Consider the following 23,495-nt stretch of genomic DNA (forward strand, 5'->3'; position numbering starts at 1 on the left):
GGACAACACTTTCACCGTTTACAGATAGTAAGCTAAAGAAAATTTTTTCCCATTTGAGATTTTTTATCAAGGAATACTCTTGAATGAAAATGAATTTGTTTGCATATTCTCACATCCGCATGGAAATATCAGTCGGTGAAAATGTAATAAACAGTACAAATCCAACGGTTGAATCTGTTGCATGCAAAATCAGTTTACTTCTTGAATTTGTTTCACCCTGATGAATCTAGTCACCAGTCACTAAACAATTTAAGAAACTCAAGTGAGAAGAAGTTGTAATGATCTCATGTTTAACAGAGCTGAACATTGTAAAAAAGAGACATGATGATATTAGGACAGTAAACATGATATAATTGCTGTATAAAAATAATCAACTATATAATTCTACAGTTGCAGAGAGAAGGGATGAAATTATACAATTGCTCAAGTAAAACATCTATATATCATAAACTATTACTAAGCTTAAAATCAAATGCCTAAGAGAGGTATAGATCTCATGATAAGCCAATAAGGAAACGGCATTCTAACCTCAACTCTAAGACAAAATTGGAACACCGTGTTCAAATAATAGCATACTTTATCAATTCTGTCTCAGTGGGACGCCACATCGTCTTGCGAACAAAAAGCAGTCCTTCATTATCTTTAGAGAAAACCATTCGAATTTCCCATTTCATAGACTTAGCCATGCTCTCAATCTCACCGATGACTTCATTATTGTCGCGCACAATCAGCTTTCCTTCAGGCCTCAAGATCCTATCAACCTCTGCCATTACTGGAACTAAGTTACACCTGTTACCAGGAAATCAGCAGCAAGTTAAGAGGAATTATTGAGAATCTCTTCCTTGAGAATGAAATATATATCCATAATATAAGATGATCAAACCTCTTCTTGAGACTGGAGAATAGATGATCTGCATGGAGAAGATCGTAGGTTCTTGGGTAAGTATTGAATGATTCACACCAATCATGATACATCCCAAATAAACCACGCTCATAGATTATTGGAAGTGTGTCTGGAGAGTCAACTGGAACAACATTCATAACCCAAACCTTCAATTCCTTTAGCGCCGCAGCAAACCTAAAAATAATTCCAATGAGCACTATCAAGAAGCAAATTCTCCGCAGTATAGATGGAAGTCTAGAACAAAAATAATAAACTTTTTATGCTGCCTTGCTCTCAGAAAGAAATATAGGTTCACTCTAGATGCTAAGCAAATAGCTTCATAACTATAAAAGAATAATTAAAATTGTTAAATTGCTTACCCTCCATAAACAGCTCTCATGTCCATGATATTTCTCACAGAAGACCAGTCAATTCCCATACCATTCAAATATGACTGGGACACAACATGTTTCCAATGATTGTAGTCTGCAACAAAATCCTCTGGAGCAGCTTTACCATAAACTCCAACTTGAGAATCTAGCCAGTAAGGTGGTTTCTCTAATCTTTTTGGCCATTGCTCAGGCCATTGATACCCACGCTCCGAAGCATCAACAGGCACTTTATGCATGCATGCCTCAAGCGGGACATTCCTGAAGTAGAACTCCATATTAAGAAATTATGAAAATTCTAGCATTTCTATGCTGTAGCGAAGTCCAAATTAACAAACAGAGAAATTTAATTTTGAAGTTCAAGTCATAAATATGCTTTTAACAATTCCAGAGTTCCTCTGTTATCTTTTCTCCCAACTAAATCATAAATAGTTATATTTGTTCCCATAATGATGTTTCACTCTCTAAAATGCAGGAAAAAAAAAACTTGGAAGCAAAATTTGCTTCCAGAATTTCAAAATTGTTGTCAGTCAAGTTCCACCTTTCAATGTAGAGTGCAAAAGGAAAATTTTGTTTATAACATTGAAGCAAATTGTTCAATTTCATAATAATCAACACAACTAATAAAAATACGACAAAACCAATGCAAATAGCATCTATTAATCATGTGGGAAAATGGACATATGTAATTTAGAAAATATTTAATGTTATTTTTTTCCCAAAAACTAATGCAAATGACTATTGATATTCCCTGAAAAGTCAAAAACAGTAAAAAAGATTCCCTCTTCTCCGAACTACATGGTTTATAGTCTCCAGTAAATTTCCCTTCTTTTACCATTGACATTATAGAAATAAACTCTGATTCCCACAGGAACAAACATTCATCATCAGCCTTTTGCATAATACACAACAGTAACCCAGGAAAGTGAATGTAATAAAAAAAATTCAGTGACAAATACATCAAGTCAACTTTATTTGAGTTGTTAATCATTTTTCTGACCATACTCATGTTAACCAAAACAAAAGTTCTCAAGACCATGGAAAGAAGAAAAGCTACCAGGCTGCATTTGGATCATCAGATTCTTTGCACAGTGGTGGCTCATTTTGGCTTCTCTTATTATAACAATCGTTTGATGTTGGCTTTCTAAATATTGCTGCACCAACACCATTCAGTTTGTCTTTTTTAATCACCTTGAGATCCCAGCACATTGACTTTGTCAGTTCAGACATTGCTGCAACAATTACCACCAGAAAATGGAAAATACACCACATTAAGAACAATCCACAGATTCATCCCTCTTGGAAGGATTATAAATACAAACAGAACTTCTACCTTTCCAAATGCCAATGTCTTCTGGAAGTTTTTGATAAACAGGAGTGGCAGACCAGACAAAGTAACCGCCAGGTCGCAACACCCGATTGAGCTCTAAAAGAAGTTTACCACCTGCAAGATAACTCAAATTTATCACCAAACCAGAAAAGAGAATAAACTGAAATGTCTACTCAATCATAATAGAAGCAAACATCACCTTCAATATGCCAAGGGACCCTACAACGTGCACAGTGGACAACATCAAACACAGAACCGGGAAATGGTAGTCTCTTGGTGCCCATAACAGCCAACATGGCAGGTATCCCCCGCTCAAGTGCAAACTGCACTTGGGCTTCATGCTCATCCTTGGGTGCAAACGACATTGCAAGCACGTCTCTTTCAAAAAGATAACCACCAAAGCTTGCCACCCCACACCCAACATCCAATATCACACGGCTTCTTTTTCCCCAAGCAATATCAGGAAGAGACTGCATTTTGATACAAATATCAATTACATGTATATGCTTTTGTTTGTTTTAACTACTCTAATCAAATTCTGAAGCAATACTTTCTTAAGTTTTTAAGCATATAAAGAATAAACATATAAGATCAACTGAAGCTGTTGGACAGATACAATTTCTTGGGCCCAAAATACTCCTCTGTTCTCAGAAAAATATATATATAATTAAGGCATGATATTAGAAAAAAGGTTTGTTAATTTTTAAGAAAGAAAAAAAAACCTATTAGTTTGTTTCTTTAGGCTATAGACTGCACAACTAACAAAATCTGTAGAATTACTAGTTGTTTGCACTAGGTAATGCAGGGACGGGAAATACAGAAAGAAAATGATAAAAACTCACTTCCTCAATGAAATCAATGTAATGAAGAGCACCATGCTTAAACTGAGTCCCGCCACCAGGAAAAGTAAGATATTCACCAGTAAGTTTAACCCAATTCTGGTGTCCCTTAACCTGTGCAAGCTTGGTATGGGGAACATTATAGTACCATATCTGCATCATGAACCATGTCATTTCAGCCAGAGTGAACCAGGAAATTTGCATTGACGAAGTGAATAAGGGTTTACCTTTTCCCTGCTCTTAGGCCACTTAACTGAACGTCTATATCCCTCAGGTACAGGAACCAGACATGTGGGAGCTTCTTCAGGGCAGTGCCTCTCTCGATGTTCATAATGCTTTGTGCTTGGAAGCCTTCTAATAGTTTGCCAATTGTCAAGGCAAGGAATGTAGTCTGGACCAGCAGTGGCATTACAGAGCTTCCAGCCATAAGCAAATGGGTCCTTTGAAATTGAAGATTGTTGTGATTTCTTTTCATTCTGTGACTCTACTGCTTGAGTCGACCACGCACCATTTTGAGCATCAGTTTCATTTAAAATTTCAGATAAGGAACCAGTAGGGAAAACCTCAACCGAAGTCTGGCTTTTTTCCTGACTTTCCTTATTGTCCTCACTAGCACTTTGCTCCACCTGATTACCGTCCTTCTCGTCCTGCCTATTTTCCTCTGAACTGTCTCCCATAGCTAAATTCTTGTTCCCCTCATCAGAATCAGATTTATTCTCACTAGAGGCCGCCTCTGATTCTGTTTGCTCACTTTTATTAACTTCACCACCTTCCGCTTGCATCTGTCCAGTTACATCTTCTTTTTTTTCATCTCCACCATTTTCAGCCTTCTCTTTTGGTTCCTCTTGAGACTCAGTCTTCTCGTCCTGGTTTTCTTCTAGATTTTTGGACTCAATCTTCATATCAGCGCTTTCTGTCTCAACCTTATCTTCCTTGTTACCCTCAGCTGTAATCCCTGTCTCTATTGTGTTCTCATTTTGATCATCCTGAGCAGCGGATTTGTTTTCAATTTGAGAATTAATGGTATTCCCATCTTCTTTTATTGCATCTTCCGGTAAATCACCTGAACTGTCTTCAAATTGCTTAGAATTACTTTCAGTGCCGGTTCGTTTCACTTCATTTGCAGTCTCTTGGGAGGATAAGCTTGAATCATGAACCGGAACAACAGAAGATGACATTAACATCCAAACTCCAACTAAACAAAAGGCAACAAACACAACCACAACGATCGTTGAACAGTAGCCTGATGACTTCCTCCCATCGACTCGGGAGTACCTCCCCATGGCCATGCCTTTTTCAATAAAGATGACCTTAGTTATATACTCCTGAAAGAAAATAACAAAGTTCAGCTAAAGAACAAACCTCCAACAACTTAAGTTTTCTGAGCTTGGAAGTCTGGCACTCACAAATCCAAAGTCCAAATCACAAGCAGGTAAGAACTTTCAGAGAAAATCAAGAAGTGCCAACTTTAAGAGTAACCTCCAAATTAATAACAAAAGCATGATTTCAGCATACTGTAGTAAGAACTTCAAAACATTAAATGGGTCATTGCAATAACTAAAAAAAAAAAAAAAGAACATACTACTTCCCTTTTTAAAGTGCTGGATTAGAGAAAGAGAATCAGATCCATCAACGTAAGCAGTCAGCAATTTATATATCCATGAAAATGATCTTTTTTTTTACCGCGGAAGGAAAGCTATTACCCTTTCCAGGAAAAGAAACAAAAACATCGAAACATTGAATGTAAAGAAACAAAAAAAGGAAACAATCCAACCACAAAGTACTAGTTAAATTAAAGCTAATGCAAATAACCAAAATTATCAATCACAAAGGCATGCTCATAGCTAAATCAAGAACATGAAATCAATCATCTGCTTACAAAAGAAGACCCAAAAAACAGAAAGGAAAAACATGATTGAATCACAAGAAAATAAAGCAACTTGCAATGAAAATCTACATTTCCTCGCAAGAAACAACCTGTAAAACAAAAATGGGTATAGCAAAACTTTGTTAAACTGAAAAATGGGAAATGAAGCGTACCCTTTTCAGTAAAAGATTTGCTGAATCGGGATCTTAGTGAAGAAAGAAAACAAAAGAGACCCTCGCCTTTTACTCTCCTTCCCCTTGGAGAGTGAGGATAAAGAAAGGAGAGTGATCGTTGATGGAATCCTGCCAAGCAGAGAGCTTTTATGGGAAAATTGTCCTCTTTTTTTATTTTAACAATATTTTTTTTATCAAGAAAACTAAAAAAAAGGGGAATATTATCTAAGAAAATAGAGATATTTATTATAACAGCTATAAAGGGTGGATGGAAAGAGTGAGAGGAAGCCAAGATCAGCAACAGGAATTCTGGAAAGCAATAAAACCAGTTGTAATGTTTCATGATAGCGAGTGAAAAGAAGGGTCAATAATTGGGTTCGAAATGTAATTTGGTATTTTTCCATTGGATGGTTTGGTAATTATCCTTTTCGTAATTGCCATCGCAAAAAATGCAACTTAAACGAATTTTTCGGTGGAAAAGGACCATATTCCAAATATTTATTCCAACAAATAAATTTAATTAAAAAAATCTTCAGATTTGGATAATCTGTAGTTCCAATATAAATAAAAATTGTCTATTCTTGTATTCTGAATTATTTTATATTCGTTTATTACACTGAAATTTGACTTACAACCATTGATTTTGCGACGATTTCAAACCAGAACCGGCCGTGGCCAGCCACAGATGAGATGAAATAAGTGTGAATGGGAAGGTTATGGCGGCCCATTGGAAGAGTGACAGAACGCCATGTATTGGATCTAAATGCGACGGTGACGGTGATGGCGATGCACCATTTTGCAAATTTGCACCGACACTTCCTTTTTCCATTTTCAAGACTCAATGAGTGGGAAAACATGGGCAATGTGCCTGCCGACGCAAGAACACATCATTAGACTTTTTTCAATGCATCAACTTTTTTTTCAAAATTATAAAAGAACGAGAATATTAAAATATAAAATTTTTTAAATTTATTTTAATAAATTTATCACTAAATTAAATCTTATATTTAATTTTTATGTATAAATAAAATATCCATAGCCAAAACTAGAGAGATAATTACTGGGTGATTGAAATGAATTGCTGTCATGGCCGTCCATCCTTATAGTTATTGTAGATGTGAAGGTCGTTTAATGAAAAAGAAAGGACAAATTTAGAGTCAATATCTTATTATATGTTATGGGTTATTTTAATAGATGGTGAAGCCTTTCATTAAAACTGAGGATTCAGATAACATACTCAGTTTCTTCTGGAAAACTTCACTTTCTGAAAAGTGAATCTTTTCAAACCAAAACGAGGCTAAAGCCTCTGACATTTGGGTTTCAGCCTTGGACAATGTTGCCTATATAGTTTCCTCGTGAATTCACTTGGTGCATATGAAATTTCCATATGCATATTTGTCATCAATTGTATTTTAAATAATTTATTGTTTAATTTATGTAATATAAAAAATTTATAATTAATTTTTTATTTCAAAGAATATATTAAAATATTTTTAAAATTTTTTAAAAAATTTACTAATTAATTTTAATTATTAAATATTTTACTCTTTAATTTATAAGCTATGAATCTACTAATTTTGCTATTCCATATTTCAAATTTTGCCTAGCCCCAACATGGGCTTGATGAACCCCTGCTTGAGCCTAAAATCAGCCCGTCTCCATAAATAGGCTTCAATAGAATTGAAATGACAATGGAGGCCTCTTCAGACAGTCTCTAAATGCTTGATTCACGAAACTACATGTCTTTACATAAAAGGATAGCGCCCTAATCTGAATGAACAGCCAATGCTAAGATTATATGATACAAGCTCTCAAGGAAAGTAACACTCGGCCATACATACTCAAAAATATTAATTATACAGATTATAATTGAAATGCCAATAATTTTTAGTAAGAAAATATCTGTGGTAGAGATTGAAAGCAACATATTCAGATTATATATTAAATCATTGCCCACTTGGATAGCAAATGGTGTTTTTGTCAATGACCTATTCATTTAGTAATCAATGAAGGTCATGAAGGAGGGAGGAAGTTTCCTTCTTTAGCAATTACAACGTTTGTCGGGTCTCCAAACCATTGTTTATGAAAATTTTATCAAGCATTTAGGTTTATACACTTAATTAAAATTAAGATATATTGTGTATATTAAATTCATGATATATCTTGTGAATAAGAAGTTTCTATTATTTGTATTTACTCTCCCATGCAATTTTCTCGCTTACTCTTTCTCTCGTGTTGAGAAATGGAGAAGGAGATGATTAGGGCTGGTGGGTCGGAGTCCGAGTCTCAAAGAGCACCACTAAGAAGGAGAGGTGAGGAGCGGTTTTTACCACCTGCAAGAGGAAGCATCAAACGCAAGATTCTGGGCCTTCTTTACAAAATTTTCAAGCGTCAAACTCAACGTGGCTTTCATTACCTTCTTAGCTACTGCAGTCACAGTTCTACTACGTAAGAGGATATTAATTCTCTATTAACGTACATATTTCTTGCAGCTGCATGCCTCTTTATCAATTTGGACTTTAATTTTCTTAATCTCCAATGCAATTTATAATGAGTAGATGTGAAAAGTGTCATTTCATTTTTTTTTTTAGTTTATTTTTTAGTATATATCATTCAATACTATAAATTCACTTATTCTACTGATTTAGATTCATACCGAGCACAGCGTTTTCTCAAAAAAAAAAAAAAAAAAAAAAAACCAAGGAATAAGAGTTGACTCTAGCACAGCAAATGAGACAATCACATGTTAAATATATTCACTAGAATAAATTCAATAAGCAGTTCATCTCAACATAAACTTCTGCCACACAGCATTTACAATACACAAGCCATAATTGAAAGCTCACATTTATTAACTGGCAATAAATCTCAGTCTCATGCAAAACCTGTGGTCTAGGAGTATCCAAAAGCTGTACCAACACAGACGAACTTTACTGACTAAAAGGATCTATTGGGTTTGGATGACGAAGATGACTTGGCTTTAGCGAAATCAACCAGATCTTTGAAGAGAGCATCTTCTGGTTTTGTTTGTTTATTGGGAGTAGATGGATTAACAGAGAGATTCTGGGTTTGTCCAACTAAACCATCATAAGAGGAACCAGAGCCGCTACTTGAATTAGTAGAGCTGCCAATAGATCCATGTTGCTCAAAGAATTCCTGTCTCTGATTGTACCTGGAAGGAGGGGGTGGAAGAGATCCACGAGGTGCCTCCCGAGGTGCTGGAGGTAGCTGATCAGCAGATTTGCTTAAAGGACCTGGTTCATCATATAAAGGCTGCCCAGTGTAAAAAGGTGAAGAATTTACAGTATGGGACTGAGGAGATGAAGCAGACAAAGTTGGAGAATGTGGAGGTGAGAAGTTTGAGCTGAAATGTAATGGAACAGCATTGGATGTGGGCTCCGAATTTCCAAGAGAACCTTGCGACTTGTAGATGTCGCCACTGAGATAATCAATTTTGCCAGAATCCACACTGATTGGCTTCTTTGATGCAGGAGGAGGGCTGAGTCTTGCCGGTTCAGTCCTAACACTGACTGGTTTCTTGGCTCGTCCTTGTAAATTTTCTCTTGATGACCTGCAGTTGATATTGCCAAACCAACTTGTTAGGATAAGCAATATTTTCTCTTTGGTAGTGCAGTCATTCCAAACATATATATACATAGATTATAATCTTGAAGCTACAAGAATGAATTATAGATATTTGCCACATCATTTAATTTAATAATTTGATACTAATTGAATGATCATTTTTAGAGTTTGATTAGATTGATAATAGTATGTTTAATTTAATTGACGGATTAAGCGAGTAAAGTCACCTGTGAGCAAGCTGGACAAAATCATCTTCTGTCTCATCTTCCTCATGGTTAATGACCACAAGTGGCACAACTGGTGTGTCAGCTTCCCTTTCTACTGGAGGAGTACCTTTTGCAATATCATCATGCCGACCAAGAACTCGCTGTAAGTTATCATACAATGCCAACCCCTGAACTAGAAGCTCCTCGTCTCTGAAAGAAAAGACTACCTTCGTCAGTGTAATCAACAGTTTTGAAGAAGACAAAAGATTCAGTCAATTCTTACGATGTACTATTCACAAGAAGCATCACACGTTTTTGGTAAGAACGGCACTGGTCAACAAGGTCAACAATCACCTCCTCTTTCACCCCCTGCCGTCATACACATACATGTAAAAACTCAACTGATAATTGCATAAAATAACATTTCACCAACAATATTGTAAGAAGCTTGAATATGTGAAAATTCAGCATCAACCAGGATTCAGGAACTACACATGTTAAGTGGAATGAGATCCATTGTATGTGAATCAAAGATATTTTACATCAAGGAGAGCAGACATGACATAGATAGAGCTCCTCCCTAACTGCTTGCCCCTCTTAGTTATGCAAATTTCCAAGAGCAACAAACTGATAAGGTTACAGCAGACCAGTAACTAATCACCCAATTCTGCTCTTTAAGTAACTTGAACTCCAGTTTTTCCCTCAGCAAATTGGCTTCACAAATACCTCTGAGTCAAACAATATGTAAAAGAAACCAAGACTACAATTCATGCCATAACAATCTAACAGGGTGTTTGATAGCTCAAATTAAGCTCTTACATTAAGTTTGCAGCACTTAGTTTTATGAGTGTATGCCACCACTTATTAATGAATTTAAATGTTTTAAGTGCGTATTGATAAGAGTTTTAGCTTTCCGCATCTAACAGAAAGAAATCACATAAGGGTCCATTAGGATAGATACTCATTTCAAATGAAGGAGGATTCAGATTTCTGTTTCATGTGAAAAGTTACAAAATATCAACAAACATCAAATTTGAAATGCCTTTCATTTCAAAATCTCATTTATCCAAAAGGACCTAGAAATAAAAATAATCTACATGACGTTTTCTTCTAACAATAACTTTCTTCAATCATCACTGCACCTTACTACCACTTGTCATCTACCAATATCATCATTACAACCTAAACTGCCGCTAACACTTCAAGTCCACCACCAATCATCATTGGTGCATCACTGCTACTACCAGCATCTCTAATGTTAGAACCACCATAGCCATCCCCCCACTGCCTCCTCCAACATGAACCAGTGCTACGGCGACCATTATTATCACCATCACACTACTGATCCCGCCATCATCATTATCTCGCTTATACCAACTGATTCTTAATTATTTCCAAATTAGATTATACTACTTTTAAAAGATATTATTAAGTTCACAATTTCTTTTTAAGTTAAACTTCAAAATAAAAATTATTAAGCTCTTAAACTTGCAACATTTAACGTCCACCAGATATGAACTAAATAAAATTCTGAGACATCACACTTTTAGGAACACTAATCAAATTTAAGAAAATTGTTAACTTATATTTGGAAAACAGAAAATTGTTTTCTAAGAAAATAACTTATTTTCCATTATTCGGTTGCAATATTAAAAAAACAAAAAATATTAATAATATTCATATATAGAAAATCTAGTTGTGTTAATAAGATTCTCAAAATCTAGAAAATGACTTTCTTTTTTTCAAGAAAGCAAATCAATTTCCCTAAAAATGCCTTGATTTTTCTTCGACCAAGGAAATATTTGATTTTAACTAATTCTAATTAGTACTCCAAACATCAAAAATTTAAAATATATATTTTTGAAAAATATTTTCTATGAAGCAAACAAAGTCTAAGAAACAAAAGCAACTAAGAATTATATGTTGCCAAAAACCAAAAAAATAGGCCACAAAATCATATTGTCTAAATAATAATTTAGAAGCAATATCTTTCCAGTGAAATAGAAGTACCAGTAATTGCTCAATTGCTTACTTAAAAGGCTTGAGATATGTTAAATAGTAAACACAAATATGAGAGAAATAATATGCACTTTGAAACAAAAAGCACAAGGATGCAGCCTGTCAAGGAACATAAAGGCCTCAAAACAAGTAAGCTGCTTTAGAGAAGTATAAAAGATTTTACCTCAGGATTCTTAGGATCCAAGGCACTAAGCATTTCCATTAACACATCTACTAGTCCCCTAGCATTTTGAATCTCCGGCAAGCTGAAAATAAGCACTTCTTTTTGTGAAAATCTACCACTAACCAACTGTTAATCAACAGTGCCAGAATGCACCTACTAAACAATGGTGAGAAGTGCACCTTTTCATTATGTAGAACTGAATTCCGTAATCAGATTTATGTGAGGAAAAGCGAACCTTCAAACTAGCAGTTTGACCTTTGAACTTAGATTTCACACTAGCATACATATGCTTCACTAATGCAATTCCTCTTATGAGTTATGATCTAGCCACCGACGTATAGGGTGCAAAATACAGATACATGTTCCTATTTGACTTTATTCTCATTTAACACAGGAAACATCAATGAGCTAACTGCAATACCAACTAAGGTAATAGTTATCCACATTGCACAAGAAGCCTAGTATCCAATATTACATTCATAACAATGAAAAGTGTGAACAAGAAATTTTGTTTTGTTTCTGATCTGAGCATTCAAATGCACCTCTTTGTACTTATTATTATTATTTTGGTTTTTGTTTTTACAGGGTGAGGAGAAGTGTCATACATGAAAAGCTTGCCGTCATTTTGAAGAACGTACAAGTTACTAAATATATCGCGCAGTAATTACTGTCAAAAGGAATGAGTTCCCTTTTTTCATTAATTGTTACCTAGCTATACAAGAAACAAACTGGGAAACCAAATAAGCTCTAATAAGAATGTCAATGCTTAGCTCAAATATAAACTAAAGAAATAAATGACATATATTCACACAGTACCTGAGACCTGAAGCATCAGATTGCAGAGAGGCCTGAATAGCAGCATCTTCATATGCTGAAGGTGCATCAATTATTGGCTGTGTTTGGGGAGGTGTAAAGAGCGGTACACTGTTCTCTGCTCGGGGTGGAAACTCAACTCCAGCAGCCTGCCAGTTATCAAACAAAATTCTTTTAGCGAAATAGAGTTTCACAAATGTGAAGACAAAATTAAGGAAGATATCCTATTCTAAACATAATTCAATTCGCTATGAATTATGATATCTAAAATCAATAGCTAAAAGCATGTTCCTTTAATTATGGAAACACGAGTAACATTGATTTAAATCAGAAAGCTTTTCAAATGGAAAAAAAAATGACAAATTGTAACAAAATACTGGCTGTCTGAACTTCCTAACCACTATAACCATAAATGCCAAAAACAAATGATATATCGAGAATCCCAATACAGTCAAAAAATATTATATATACATTCTTAATAGAACTAATGCTTTCAAATTAGCTGTTTTAAATTCCTAATCTTTTGAAAAATAGACATTAAAAAAGAGCTAATAGAGGTACAAGAAAACAATCACCCTTAGTTCATTATATGCAGCATGGTATTGGGGGAACCTTCCCCTTGGTCCTCCAAAAGCTTCTTGCCATGAATCTATCAAGATAAGAATCTTTTCTCTAACATTCAAATCTGGCTGCACAATCAAAATAGCATATATTACAGAATTAATGGATTCAGATAGGATTACAGGAGCTGAAGAAGCCAGATTCATTTTGGAATTATGGAGAGAAAAATGGGACCTTCTTCTTCACTATTTTAACCATATCGTGTAGGATGTCACGCTCAATGATTTGCTGAAATACATTCTCCCCACAATTTTTGCTGATAGTCTCCAATGCCTAAATCAAAATATTCCCACAAAAAGAACATGATACTGAGACTATCACTTCTCTATTATCATGTAAAACATTTAGAAATAACATGTCCACATCAAGTATGAAATGCACATTTATTTTTATGTTCTAAATATTGATGGCCATAATCTTAGTACTGTTGTTAATTTAACTGACCAAATCATTTACAGAATGCCAAAAGAAAACGTGCAACGGTATGTTATTTTACACAATTCAAAAATTAAAACAAGAAAAATAAGTTGACAAAGTTTGAAAAGCAAATAATACTGACAAAAAGAGCTAGAAGTTGTATCTTAGGATTTTTGCTTCCTAGTCGCTTCTTGAGTACTTTTAAAGCATCCTTTGCATGCCTGCAACACCAATCCAGTTTCAAAGGAATAGTCGAAATCAGTGAATATTTTACCTTCACATGTGGAGATGGACAAAAGCACATAAAATTGCAAAGATAACTTCAGATATCCAGAAATGAACATGTGAAAAAATAAGCTTTAATCACAAATTAAAAGCTAAAGGATGCTCAAACATCACGGAAGCACATCTTAAAGTTGCAATAAACTCGAGTAAAATGCATTCAACTATCTTTCTTTAAGTTCCAAAGTAACCTTGGATTATTGCCTACGCAAGTTAAGAAAAAGAATACTAGTAAAATCATTGCGTAATTAAGTCGCCTCACCATGTAATTAACATTTCAAAGAAAGTGTTGAATTCAGATGAAAAAGACATATATTTCGAAAATTTAAAGGGAAGTAATACTAAATAGGACATCAAAACACAGCTGCTACAGTGCTACTACATAATAAGAACTAAAAGATCATAAACAATAATAATTAAGAAAAAAAAGGACTACTTTATAAGTCCAGTTCAGAAAATATGAAACATAAGGTAAAAGGTAAAAACTGCAGAAAGCCGCCTGCCGGACTCTGTTGTATCATTAGCTTTGCTAAAGAGATCGAAGAAACCACGCAAGTGAATAAACTGATTTCCAGGTCATGATGACATTATTCTCCAAATGGTGAATTACATGCATGTTCCTTAGTGATGCCATTATTAATAAGTTGATTCCTGTATTTTCATAAACTTATTAAAAAGTCCATAAGTCTTGATTCTGTTAAACACTTTTATCCCTCTATCCATTTAGTTGTTAATATTTAAGAAAAATACCAAAAAACCCTTATAAAAGAGGGTTTTTAATTTATTTTTCAAGAATAGTGGGACAAAAGTATTAATAATATCAAAATTTATGGGCTAAATAGCAATGTATTCAAAAACTAACGGAATATGCTAAAATATACTTAAAAAATAGATAGAGGGACACAAATGTTTAACTGAATCAAAACTCAAGGATGTCTTAACGAGTTTTTCAAAATACAGGATCCACTATTAATATGTCAATGCCCAGGGATGTTTTTGTAGATTACCTTATTCTAAAATAGGTCTAGAGCTCATCCACCCACGAGAGCTTTATCTAAGCTTTGAAGCATATAACAAAGCAAAAGCATGTAAGCCAAATCCTAATTGCACAAAGTGGGATAGCTCAAAAACTAAATATGAAACATGCTTCTAGTTGAACATCATTAACAAGGGCAACCTAACAACGCCATCATACCACATATTGCATAATGAAAGCTCATTAGCTTAAACAAACAGTAAAGGAAAAATAAATAAAATGAAGATTCCGTCAAAGATTCCTAATAACCATAGAACTAGGGAGACAGATTTCGGGAGATGGAGAATCATACGCAGGATCCATGTTGATGATATCACAAAGCTCAATGTTTATCGCCCAGTCTGGGCCAATCAACATGTCACTTGTAGCCCTCTCGGCGCAAGAGGCAGCATTATTTGCCATAGCTATTGGATCTCCCTTATTTTAATCAAGTTAGCTATCCCTTGTTATCCTATAAACAGAAGAATCAACCAAATAAGAAATTGGAGAATCCAACTTCAAGCATTAAATTTCAAGAATTTATCAATATATGACAATAAACTATTATGAAAAACGAACAAACTGAATCAAACAGCAAACTACGACAGAATTGTGAACAAAGCTTAATACAAACCCATTAAACAAGTTAAAATGAATACAACGATCCACCCAATCTCAGCATAATACAAAAGTATAAAACTCAGAAACCAAAAGCCGAAAATTGAACCCAACTTGACTAAATATAATTAAAACCAATTTAAAATATATTCCAATCAACCAAATCGCACCCATGAAAATTAAGCACCAAGAACAATCAAAACAAGTCTAGCCCTGTTGCACATCACCAAATTTAAGAAAATCTATCCAAAAAAGAGAGAGCAAAACTGCAAAACCCACTTGGGAAAGAGCATGAATAAGTGTAATAGAGGACATAATCAGAAGATAAACAGGGCAAAGGATCTGGTTATTCAACTTACCTATGTCGAGAGAGAAAAGATGGGAATGAAAAAGAGAGACTTTGAATTGAACTGGACAGATTTGTTAATGTGCGAATATGAGACAGAGAAAGAAGAGAATAGAGGGAAGAATCCGAAGGGGTCGATTTTGTTTTTGTTAAGCTTTTGTCATTTGTTTGATGGTATCTTTTTTTCTTGGCGTCAGCCTTCGCTGTTCATACAGTGGAACCGACCTTGGTCTTGGCTTTTACTTTCGGCGACTAAACTAAGCAATACTTTGAAAATTCAATTCAATACCTTAATTAGCTTTTATATATATATATATATTTCTATCGCTAACATAACAGCCTGTGAGATAGCATTATCACTGTACAACTCTTTTTCTTTTCTAGGTAGACAAAGATTTTTTATTTTTTTTATTAAAAGCTCAGTGTATGTCAATGCCCATACAACAAATTTAAGAGTATTTTGTTATATTACGAGAGAAAATGATTGGTCTGTCACAAAAATCATACAAATTACCATCTCTCGTATTTATTGTATTATTTCTTTAATGAGTAATCGAAGCTGTAAGCGTGTAATTAGATAGATCAAAAGTCAATGAATGGAAGTGGGACCCTTACTTGACCTTTTTCGTTGACTACGTCTCATCTCCGACCAGTAGCCATTAGGGAGAATTTTCCATTGTCCCACCCGAAATTTAAGTTTAATTATTTTTTTTAAAATTTAAAATTAATTATCAGATTTAATGAAAAATAAATTCAATAAAAAATATTTTAATAAACCTTGTTTATAAAACATTAAATCTATCATCTTTAATTCAATTTATAGGACTTATTAATCAAATTGTGATGGAGTTTGAATATGTGATGAAATTCCCCAATCCCAAGCTAGCTTACCAACCCATTTGATTATTCAACCAAACTCATTAATTAATTGTCTATTTCTTATACAGGACCAAAAAATAAAAATAAAAAAAAAATTAATTAACTTGAGCATACGTCAGAAAAATTGCAGAAAGGTTGAAAACCCATTTAACAGGGGGCGAACTCTGAAAAGGACTGTGAGTTACGACTTTAAACAGTATTCAGACACTTGGATTAATATGAATGGAGAATTCCACTATCATGTACCAATCCTTTTGAACGACTCGTGTGTTGTTGTTTTTTTCGTAAAAAAAATATGTTCTTTTATAAATATTGGCAACTAAATCGCCAAGCCTAGATGATCCTTCCAAGAAAATTTTTTTCTCAATTCATAGTTTTACCCAATTATTTCTGTATTTAAATTAATTTAATAAAATAAATAATTTTTATGATAGTTTTTTATACATAATCATTGAGTAATACTTTTTAAAACTGATTTATTTCCTTTCGTTATATTTATATAAAAAAATATTTTATTGACACTTTTTTTATATAGAATTAAAAAAAGAATTAGTAATTTTTTTAGGACTATAAATTTTAATAAATTAATTAAAATTAATGATTTTAATCGAATTTAAATATTAATTTTAATTATATACACGTTTGATCAATTAAATTAGTAGACAATTTTAAAAAATTTTCTTAAGATAAGTAAATTTTAAATTATTAAACTTTATTAATTTCTCTTATTATATGTATAAATATAATATGATAAAAAAGACAGAAATATATATAAAAAAAAATTAATAGGCTTCTTTTACTATTTATGAAAAAATATAATTTATAAACTAAATACATAAATAATTTAAAGCATGGCTCAAAAGCCGAAACGTTGTGGGTCAATTACGAAATGGATCTAAATTGGGTTGAAAGTTGGGTCACACTCATACACTCAAATCGGCCCCCAGAACCACATCAGAGCTTGTTGGGCCAACTCCACAGTACGTCATTTTTTAAAAAAAAAGAATTCTTGGAAATTCCTTTCATAGCGAGCGACTCCAAAATGCAAATGATTTTGCATTAAATGACTTCAATAAATTAAGAACAGCTCAACAAGGGCAGCAGAGCAAATAATAAGAAAATCCAAGTCCAAACAGTAAAGTCGAACCACCCAACTCAAACTCTTAGCTTACGCTCAAAAAATCGATAGGATTCTTCATGCACGGCCATCAGCACAATCATAGTTGAAATCCTCATCTCCACCAAATCATAGTGGGGTAAAAGAGAAAAACACAAACAATTATATTAAGTGTTCAAAAAATTCAATATAGTAATAATACTCGCCAAGTAAAAAAAAAAAAAAAAAAAGCAGATTTAGGATCAAGTAGAGTTATATTAGAGCCTAAAATCCGCAATAAAAATATACAACACCCTATAAAGCAGTTAAATTCATTGCTGAAAGAATTTAAAAGTTCGGAAAATAGACATTCATTCACAGTAAATAGTTACCTAAAAAAAATGGAAACTATATCTCCAGCCGAAGAGAAAGCTTCAAGTCAGAGGTCTCCACCTTGCTAAGCTCTAATGAAACACTTGCTCTCCTCTCTTTCTTTCTCTCCTTTTTTTTCATAAAATGTGAAAAAAAAAACAACTATAATATTTCGTTTTGGATTTGAGAAAATCGATTTTCATATTCTGCTATGCTAGACAGAAATAACAAACCTGCACTAATATTTTGTGGTTTTTAAAATGGAATTTATTTATAGTATAATTTTTCTATTATGTATAAATTAAAATTAAAAAAAATTATTTAATTTTAGTGGTGTATAAAAATTTATTAATTAATCTCTTAATTTTAAAAATATATTAAAACAATTATGAATTTTTTTAAAATATCTATTAATTGCACTCTATATTAAATTTAACTATTAAATATTTATTATTTAATATCTATAATATAAAAAAATTCATTATAAGTTGGTTATTTAATTTTAAAAATTACACTAAAATATTATTGAGGTTTAAAAAATTAATAATTAATCATTTTGTGTTGAATGTATTTTTTAATGATTAAAATTAATTAAAAGTTTAATTAATTAAAAATCTCATAATATTTTAATATATTTTTTAAAATAAAAAATCAACTAATAAATTTTCTCACTATAATTTTTCTTAGAATTTTAGATATATGATGCTCAAAATTTTAGTTATATTTTTATAAAGCAGTTATAATTTTTCTTAGAATTTTAGATATATGATGCTCAAAATTTTAGTTATATTTTTATAAAGCAGTTATATATATATATAAGAAAACCGTAAGTGTATAAGAAAATTCAGAGGTCTACGGATTTTCACATTTATATTCTAAATTTAAACTTTGAACAATAAAATCAATTCTTTTATATTTGTCTCGATTTTAGTCATTAGTTTTGATGTTGCTGAAACTAAAATGATAACATGGCTGGAATGAAGTTGTATTGTGATTGACTAATCTTGCAAAATAGAGAAGGTGGTGTGGTGAATGCCCAAGACAGCTATTTCGACGCTCAAGTTAATAATTTGGAGAACAAGACAAATATAAAACTTGAGAGTATTTATGTTAGAAAATAGTGTACATTTACCTCTATGATTTTTTTTTCTTTTATATTGTAACAATGTGAAGATAAATATAGTATTTTCTAATAATCCAGTAATGATGTAGCCGGCTGTTGGTAAGGGATCTTCATTGACTAATTAGTCGGGAATCCCATGATCGTAGGCGTAATGAGAATCTGCTGAATTGTAACTGTTCATGGTAATTTTCTTATGGAGTCTTGCCTTGAAGTTAAGAGGGTGAGTCTGTTCGACCTAAGACCGACCTATCATAAAACACCAAGGTCTTTTTTCTCTCGGTTATGGGCACCATGGTCGTCCGAGGGGTGGAACTACGTATTGATTTATCAGATCCTTGCTATGTGGCTTTGTATTATGGTAACAGAGCTCACTATCTACTTTAGGCAATTATTGTGTAACATCAAAGGTTCCCCCACTGGTTTTTGATTTTTTAGATTCGAAAGTGATAGTTGTCTTCATGATCTGGAGCATGTGACTTGTTTATCTAGGCTGAGCACATAATATCCTTGCTTTCTTCTTACTTGCCCTGCCGACCAGTTAGGTCCAAGATCTTGTCTGGCAAATATTGAGTGATACAGTAGTGTCTTAACAAATTTTCGGGCCCTTCTTCTAGTGCCAACTAGCCTGGGGATCATCCGGGTATCTTCTAACCTTACAAGCTCCTTGGCCTTTTGCAGCCTTATCTAGCTCCTAGGTATTTTTCAGCGCTGGCATACTTCTGAGTATTTTCTTACCCTGACAAGCTTTTAGTCATTTATTTAGCCCTGATGGACTTCCGGGTATTTTTCAACCTTAACGAGCTCATGGGCATTTCCTAACCCTGACATTCTTCCGAGCTTTCTCTAGCCCTGACGAGCTCACATGCATTTTCTAGCCCTAATAAGATTACGGGCATTTCCTTAGCCCTAACGTATTCCGAGTATTTTTTCAGCCCTGACGAGCTCCTTAACCTAGGCATGAAATGCCTTAGAAAGTTATTGTGAAGTAGGTCTAACACTTGATTTTTCGGCCTAGCTTATATCCGTCTTGAGGCCTGACATCAAATGTCTTAAAAACTTTCTATGAAGCGGGAATAACACTCAGTAGGTCGTCCTGGTGTGTACCCACCTTGAGACCTGACATTAAATGCCTTAGAAACTTCTTGTTAAGTGAGACTAACACCTGGTTTGTTGGTTTGGCATGTACCTGCTTTGAGGCCTGGCATTAAATGCCTTGTACACTTCTTGTGAAGTGGGACTAACACCCGATAGGTAGGCCTAACATGTACACGCCTTGAGGCGTGGCGTTAAATGCCTTAGAAACTTATTGTGAAGCAGTACTAACACCTAGCAGGTCAACTTGGCTTATACCCGCCTTGCGGCTTAGCATCAAATGCCTTGTTATGTGGGACCTATGCCCTGATGGCCTTGTGGCCTTTTATGAATTTGCTTGTTTTCACGGTTCAACGCCTATATTATATCAGGATCCATACCCGGATGGTCTTGTGACCTTTTATGAATTTTGTTTGTTTCCACGGTCCAACACTCGAATTATAGCTTGACTGAAATTGTCTTGCTGCCTGGTATGAGATGCCTTAATATGTGGGATCGACGCCCGGATGGCCTTGTGGCCCTTTGTTGGGGCTAACGCCTGGATGGCCTAGCGAATTCCTGTTTTGTAACCTGTCATGAGATGCCTTGCTATACTGGACTGATGCCTAAATGGCCTTGTGGCTCTTTATTGGGGCTAACGGCCGGATGGCCTGGTGGATTCCTACCTTGCGACTTGGTATGAGATGCCTTGCTATGTAGGACTGACATTTGGATAGTCTTATGGCCCTTTATTAGGGCTAACGCCCAGATGGCCTAACAGATTCTCGCCTTGTAGCCTTTGTTATTGTCTCCACACTTTCATCTATCCAACGTTTTTTATTTTCCTATTAAAAAAGAAGATTTGAAGAATGCATCCTAGTTTTATAATATTCTCATAAATCACAAACATTATTGTAAAATAAAAAATTCGGTCGTCTTACTTAACTAATTCAAAACTCGGAGTTTGACCCAAGGGCTGAAAATCTGTGACATTATCCTTATTGTCGCCCCTATTAAAACTCGATCCTCCTGTAATTACATGAATAACTCTCTCAAATTCACTGTGCAAAAGCCGACCTAGAGGCAGACCTATGCGGAGAGGCCAACCTTCTTTTCTTTTTTTTTTACTATATATTAATATTTCTTCTTTTCCTATTAGCTGGCACCAAACATCAACCTTTTCTATTCTTTGTGATGTACTTTCAAAGTGTTTCGTTTCTTATTAGCCTCTCAATCTCATTTTTCAGCTGCAGACACTCCTCCGTTGTGTGCCCGTGGTCTTCATGAAATGGAAGTACTTGGTCCTATCTCACCTTCCAGTTCTTTTAGGGTTGAGTTTAGGAGGCTATCTAACTTTCTTGTTTTTTTTCCTGATCCACACTAAAATATGTATCCGTGAGCCATTGAGTAGAGTGTAATTCTTATACTTACCTCGGTCATTCCTTCCTCGAGAGAGTAGGTAACTCTTATGGTCTCCCTCATACCCTTACTTCTTCGGCTTTTGGCCTAACTTTTGGCCCGTCATTTTGTTCTTTTTCCATCCTTCTTGGCACCTTTGAGCAGCCCGTACCCGCTTCCAGCCAGCGTCCTTCAGAATATCATTTGACGGCTCCTCTTCACCGGACTTGCCCTTTCCTTTTGACTGCGTCTGGATTGCCCCTGTCCGAGTCCTTGAGGTATCTACGAGGATTTATTCACTTTCCCTAAGAGCCATGAGTGATGCATCTTCCCGAACTTTATATTGCTCGAAAATAACCTGCAACCTTTGGACATACTGGAGTATTTGCTCAATACTTAGATTGTTGGGATATTCTTCGTTGACCATAGGAGGTGCGCTTTATCCACTGTCATGAGTGAAAAAATGATAGCTTCCTCATCAATAGCAACCTTAGCAACAACTTGTGAATTATCAGTCATTTTGAGAGATAAAAGAGAGATTTCTTTTTAAGAAAGAAGGGATAAGGGACCGATTTTAATCGAAATGAATAGAAAAAATTCAATGGATTTTTTGACAACAGAATCAAATAATGTTGCTAAAACCAAAACGATGATGTGACCGGAATGAAAATGTGTTGTGATTGGCTAATACTGCAAAACAGAGATTATCAGTCATTTTGAGAGATAAAAGAGAGATTTGTTTTTAAGAAAGAAGGGATAAGAGACCGATTTTAATCGAAATGAATAGAAAAAATTCAATGGATTTTTTGGCAACAGAATCAAATAATATTGCTAAAACCAAAACGATGATGTGACCGGAATGAAAATGTGTTGTGATTGGCTAATACTGCAAAACAGAGAAGGTGAGATGGTGGGTGCTCACGGCAGCCACTCTGACGCTCAAGTCAGTAATCTAGAGAATGAAACGAATATAGAACTTGAGAGTACTTATGTTAGAGAATTGCATACCTTTGCCTCTATGATTTTTCTCTTTTATACTGTAAAAATATGGAGATAAATATAGTATTTCCTGATAATCTAGCAATAATGTAGCCATCTCATTTGTAAGAGATCTTCACCTGCTAATTGGTCAGAAATCCTATGATCGCAGGTGTAAAGAAGATCTGCTAGATTATAATTGTTAATGGTAACTTTCTTATAGAGTTCTACCTTGAAATTAAGAGGACGAGCCTGTTCAACCTGAGACTAATTTATCCTAAAACTCCCGAGTTTTTTTTTATCTTGGTTCTAAGCATCATGGTCGTCCGGATCTTCCTTTCTATGGATGAGACTGTATATCCTTACCATGTGACATTATTTTATAGTGACAGCTCACTGTTTATTTTGAATAATTATTGTATAACATCAAATTTCAATGGATTTTTATCAAAATTTTTTAATCAAGAAAGACTAATTAGATAAAACAATATAATTATTTGTGTTAATTCATATTAATATTCAATAAATTTTGAATAATAAAATTAAATCTTTTTAAGCTCTCATAATTATGATTAAAATAATTAAATTAAATTTGAAAAAGTTAACCAGCATCTAAAGTTTTATCTAATAAAACAATTAAATATTTATTATAAATAATTTTTATTATATAAAATATAACATATAAATATCATATATTAAAAAATTTTATTGAATGTTTAATTATACTCAACGTTATAAATTTTATGCATATTTTCATATTAATAATATTAAATAAAATTAAATATTATATATTTTTTAATTTATAATTTTTTTACATTTTAGTTTTCATTAATATATATATAAAAGTAAAAATAAAAATAAATAAATATATTAATAAAAAATATTGTTAAAATAAAAATATACATTTTAAGAATTATTTTATTTGTTAAATAAAATTTTAAAGATTATATTAAAATTTATCATTAATTTTTTAAATTTAATTTATTTATTTTAATTATGATTATAATAAATT

At 33.6% G+C, this 23,495-nt stretch overlaps 2 protein-coding genes across 5 annotated transcripts; both read right to left on the reverse strand.

The window, feature by feature from the left end:
* Nucleotides 1-330: 330 nt before the first annotated feature.
* LOC110607762 (probable methyltransferase PMT24) lies at nucleotides 331-5,817 on the reverse strand. Of its 2 annotated transcripts, XM_021746933.2 has the most exons (10): nucleotides 5,482-5,779; nucleotides 4,848-4,955; nucleotides 3,669-4,766; nucleotides 3,445-3,594; nucleotides 2,802-3,072; nucleotides 2,606-2,716; nucleotides 2,330-2,504; nucleotides 1,264-1,533; nucleotides 884-1,078; nucleotides 331-789 (listed from the first exon to the last, which is right to left on the reverse strand). In XM_021746933.2, the coding sequence occupies exons 3-10, from the start codon at nucleotides 4,728-4,730 to the stop codon at nucleotides 561-563; spliced, it is 2,463 nt and encodes an 820-aa protein (XP_021602625.1). In that variant the 5' UTR covers nucleotides 4,731-4,766; nucleotides 4,848-4,955; nucleotides 5,482-5,779; the 3' UTR covers nucleotides 331-560. The 2 variants fall into 2 exon arrangements, with proteins under 2 accessions (XP_021602625.1, XP_021602618.1); XM_021746926.2 differs by lacking the exon at nucleotides 4,848-4,955 and having other exon boundaries at nucleotides 5,482-5,817.
* Nucleotides 5,818-8,225: 2,408 nt separating this feature from the next.
* LOC110609189 (TOM1-like protein 4) lies at nucleotides 8,226-15,826 on the reverse strand. Of its 3 annotated transcripts, XM_021748601.2 has the most exons (10): nucleotides 15,580-15,825; nucleotides 14,916-15,074; nucleotides 13,448-13,526; nucleotides 13,063-13,161; nucleotides 12,843-12,956; nucleotides 12,271-12,416; nucleotides 11,455-11,536; nucleotides 9,556-9,641; nucleotides 9,294-9,482; nucleotides 8,226-9,052 (listed from the first exon to the last, which is right to left on the reverse strand). In XM_021748601.2, the coding sequence occupies exons 2-10, from the start codon at nucleotides 15,023-15,025 to the stop codon at nucleotides 8,419-8,421; spliced, it is 1,539 nt and encodes a 512-aa protein (XP_021604293.1). In that variant the 5' UTR covers nucleotides 15,026-15,074; nucleotides 15,580-15,825; the 3' UTR covers nucleotides 8,226-8,418. The 3 variants fall into 3 exon arrangements, with proteins under 3 accessions (XP_021604293.1, XP_021604295.1, XP_043810235.1); XM_021748603.2 differs by lacking the exon at nucleotides 14,916-15,074 and having other exon boundaries at nucleotides 15,580-15,758; XM_043954300.1 differs by lacking the exons at nucleotides 9,556-9,641; nucleotides 11,455-11,536 and having other exon boundaries at nucleotides 15,580-15,826.
* Between the last annotated feature and the right edge of the window lie 7,669 nt (nucleotides 15,827-23,495).

This window comes from Manihot esculenta, chromosome 2 (assembly GCF_001659605.2).
Source record: "Manihot esculenta cultivar AM560-2 chromosome 2, M.esculenta_v8, whole genome shotgun sequence".
Taxonomy (NCBI): Eukaryota; Viridiplantae; Streptophyta; class Magnoliopsida; order Malpighiales; family Euphorbiaceae; genus Manihot; species Manihot esculenta.

Coding starts and splice junctions, on each gene's coding strand:
- LOC110609189 (XM_021748601.2), bottom strand. CDS start 15,025: ATGGCAAATAATGCTGCCTCTTGCGCCGAGAGGGCTACAAGTGACATG. Junction 12,957..13,062: donor TTAAAATAGTGAAGAAGAAG/GTCCCATTTTTC, acceptor TTGATTGTGCAG/CCAGATTTGAATGTTAGAGA. Junction 9,642..11,454: donor TGGATCCTAAGAATCCTGAG/GTAAAATCTTTT, acceptor GTATGACGGCAG/GGGGTGAAAGAGGAGGTGAT.
- LOC110607762 (XM_021746926.2), bottom strand. CDS start 4,730: ATGGCCATGGGGAGGTACTCCCGAGTCGATGGGAGGAAGTCATCAGGC. Junction 2,717..2,801: donor GGTCCCTTGGCATATTGAAG/GTGATGTTTGCT, acceptor GTTATCTTGCAG/GTGGTAAACTTCTTTTAGAG. Junction 2,505..2,605: donor AGACATTGGCATTTGGAAAG/GTAGAAGTTCTG, acceptor TAATTGTTGCAG/CAATGTCTGAACTGACAAAG.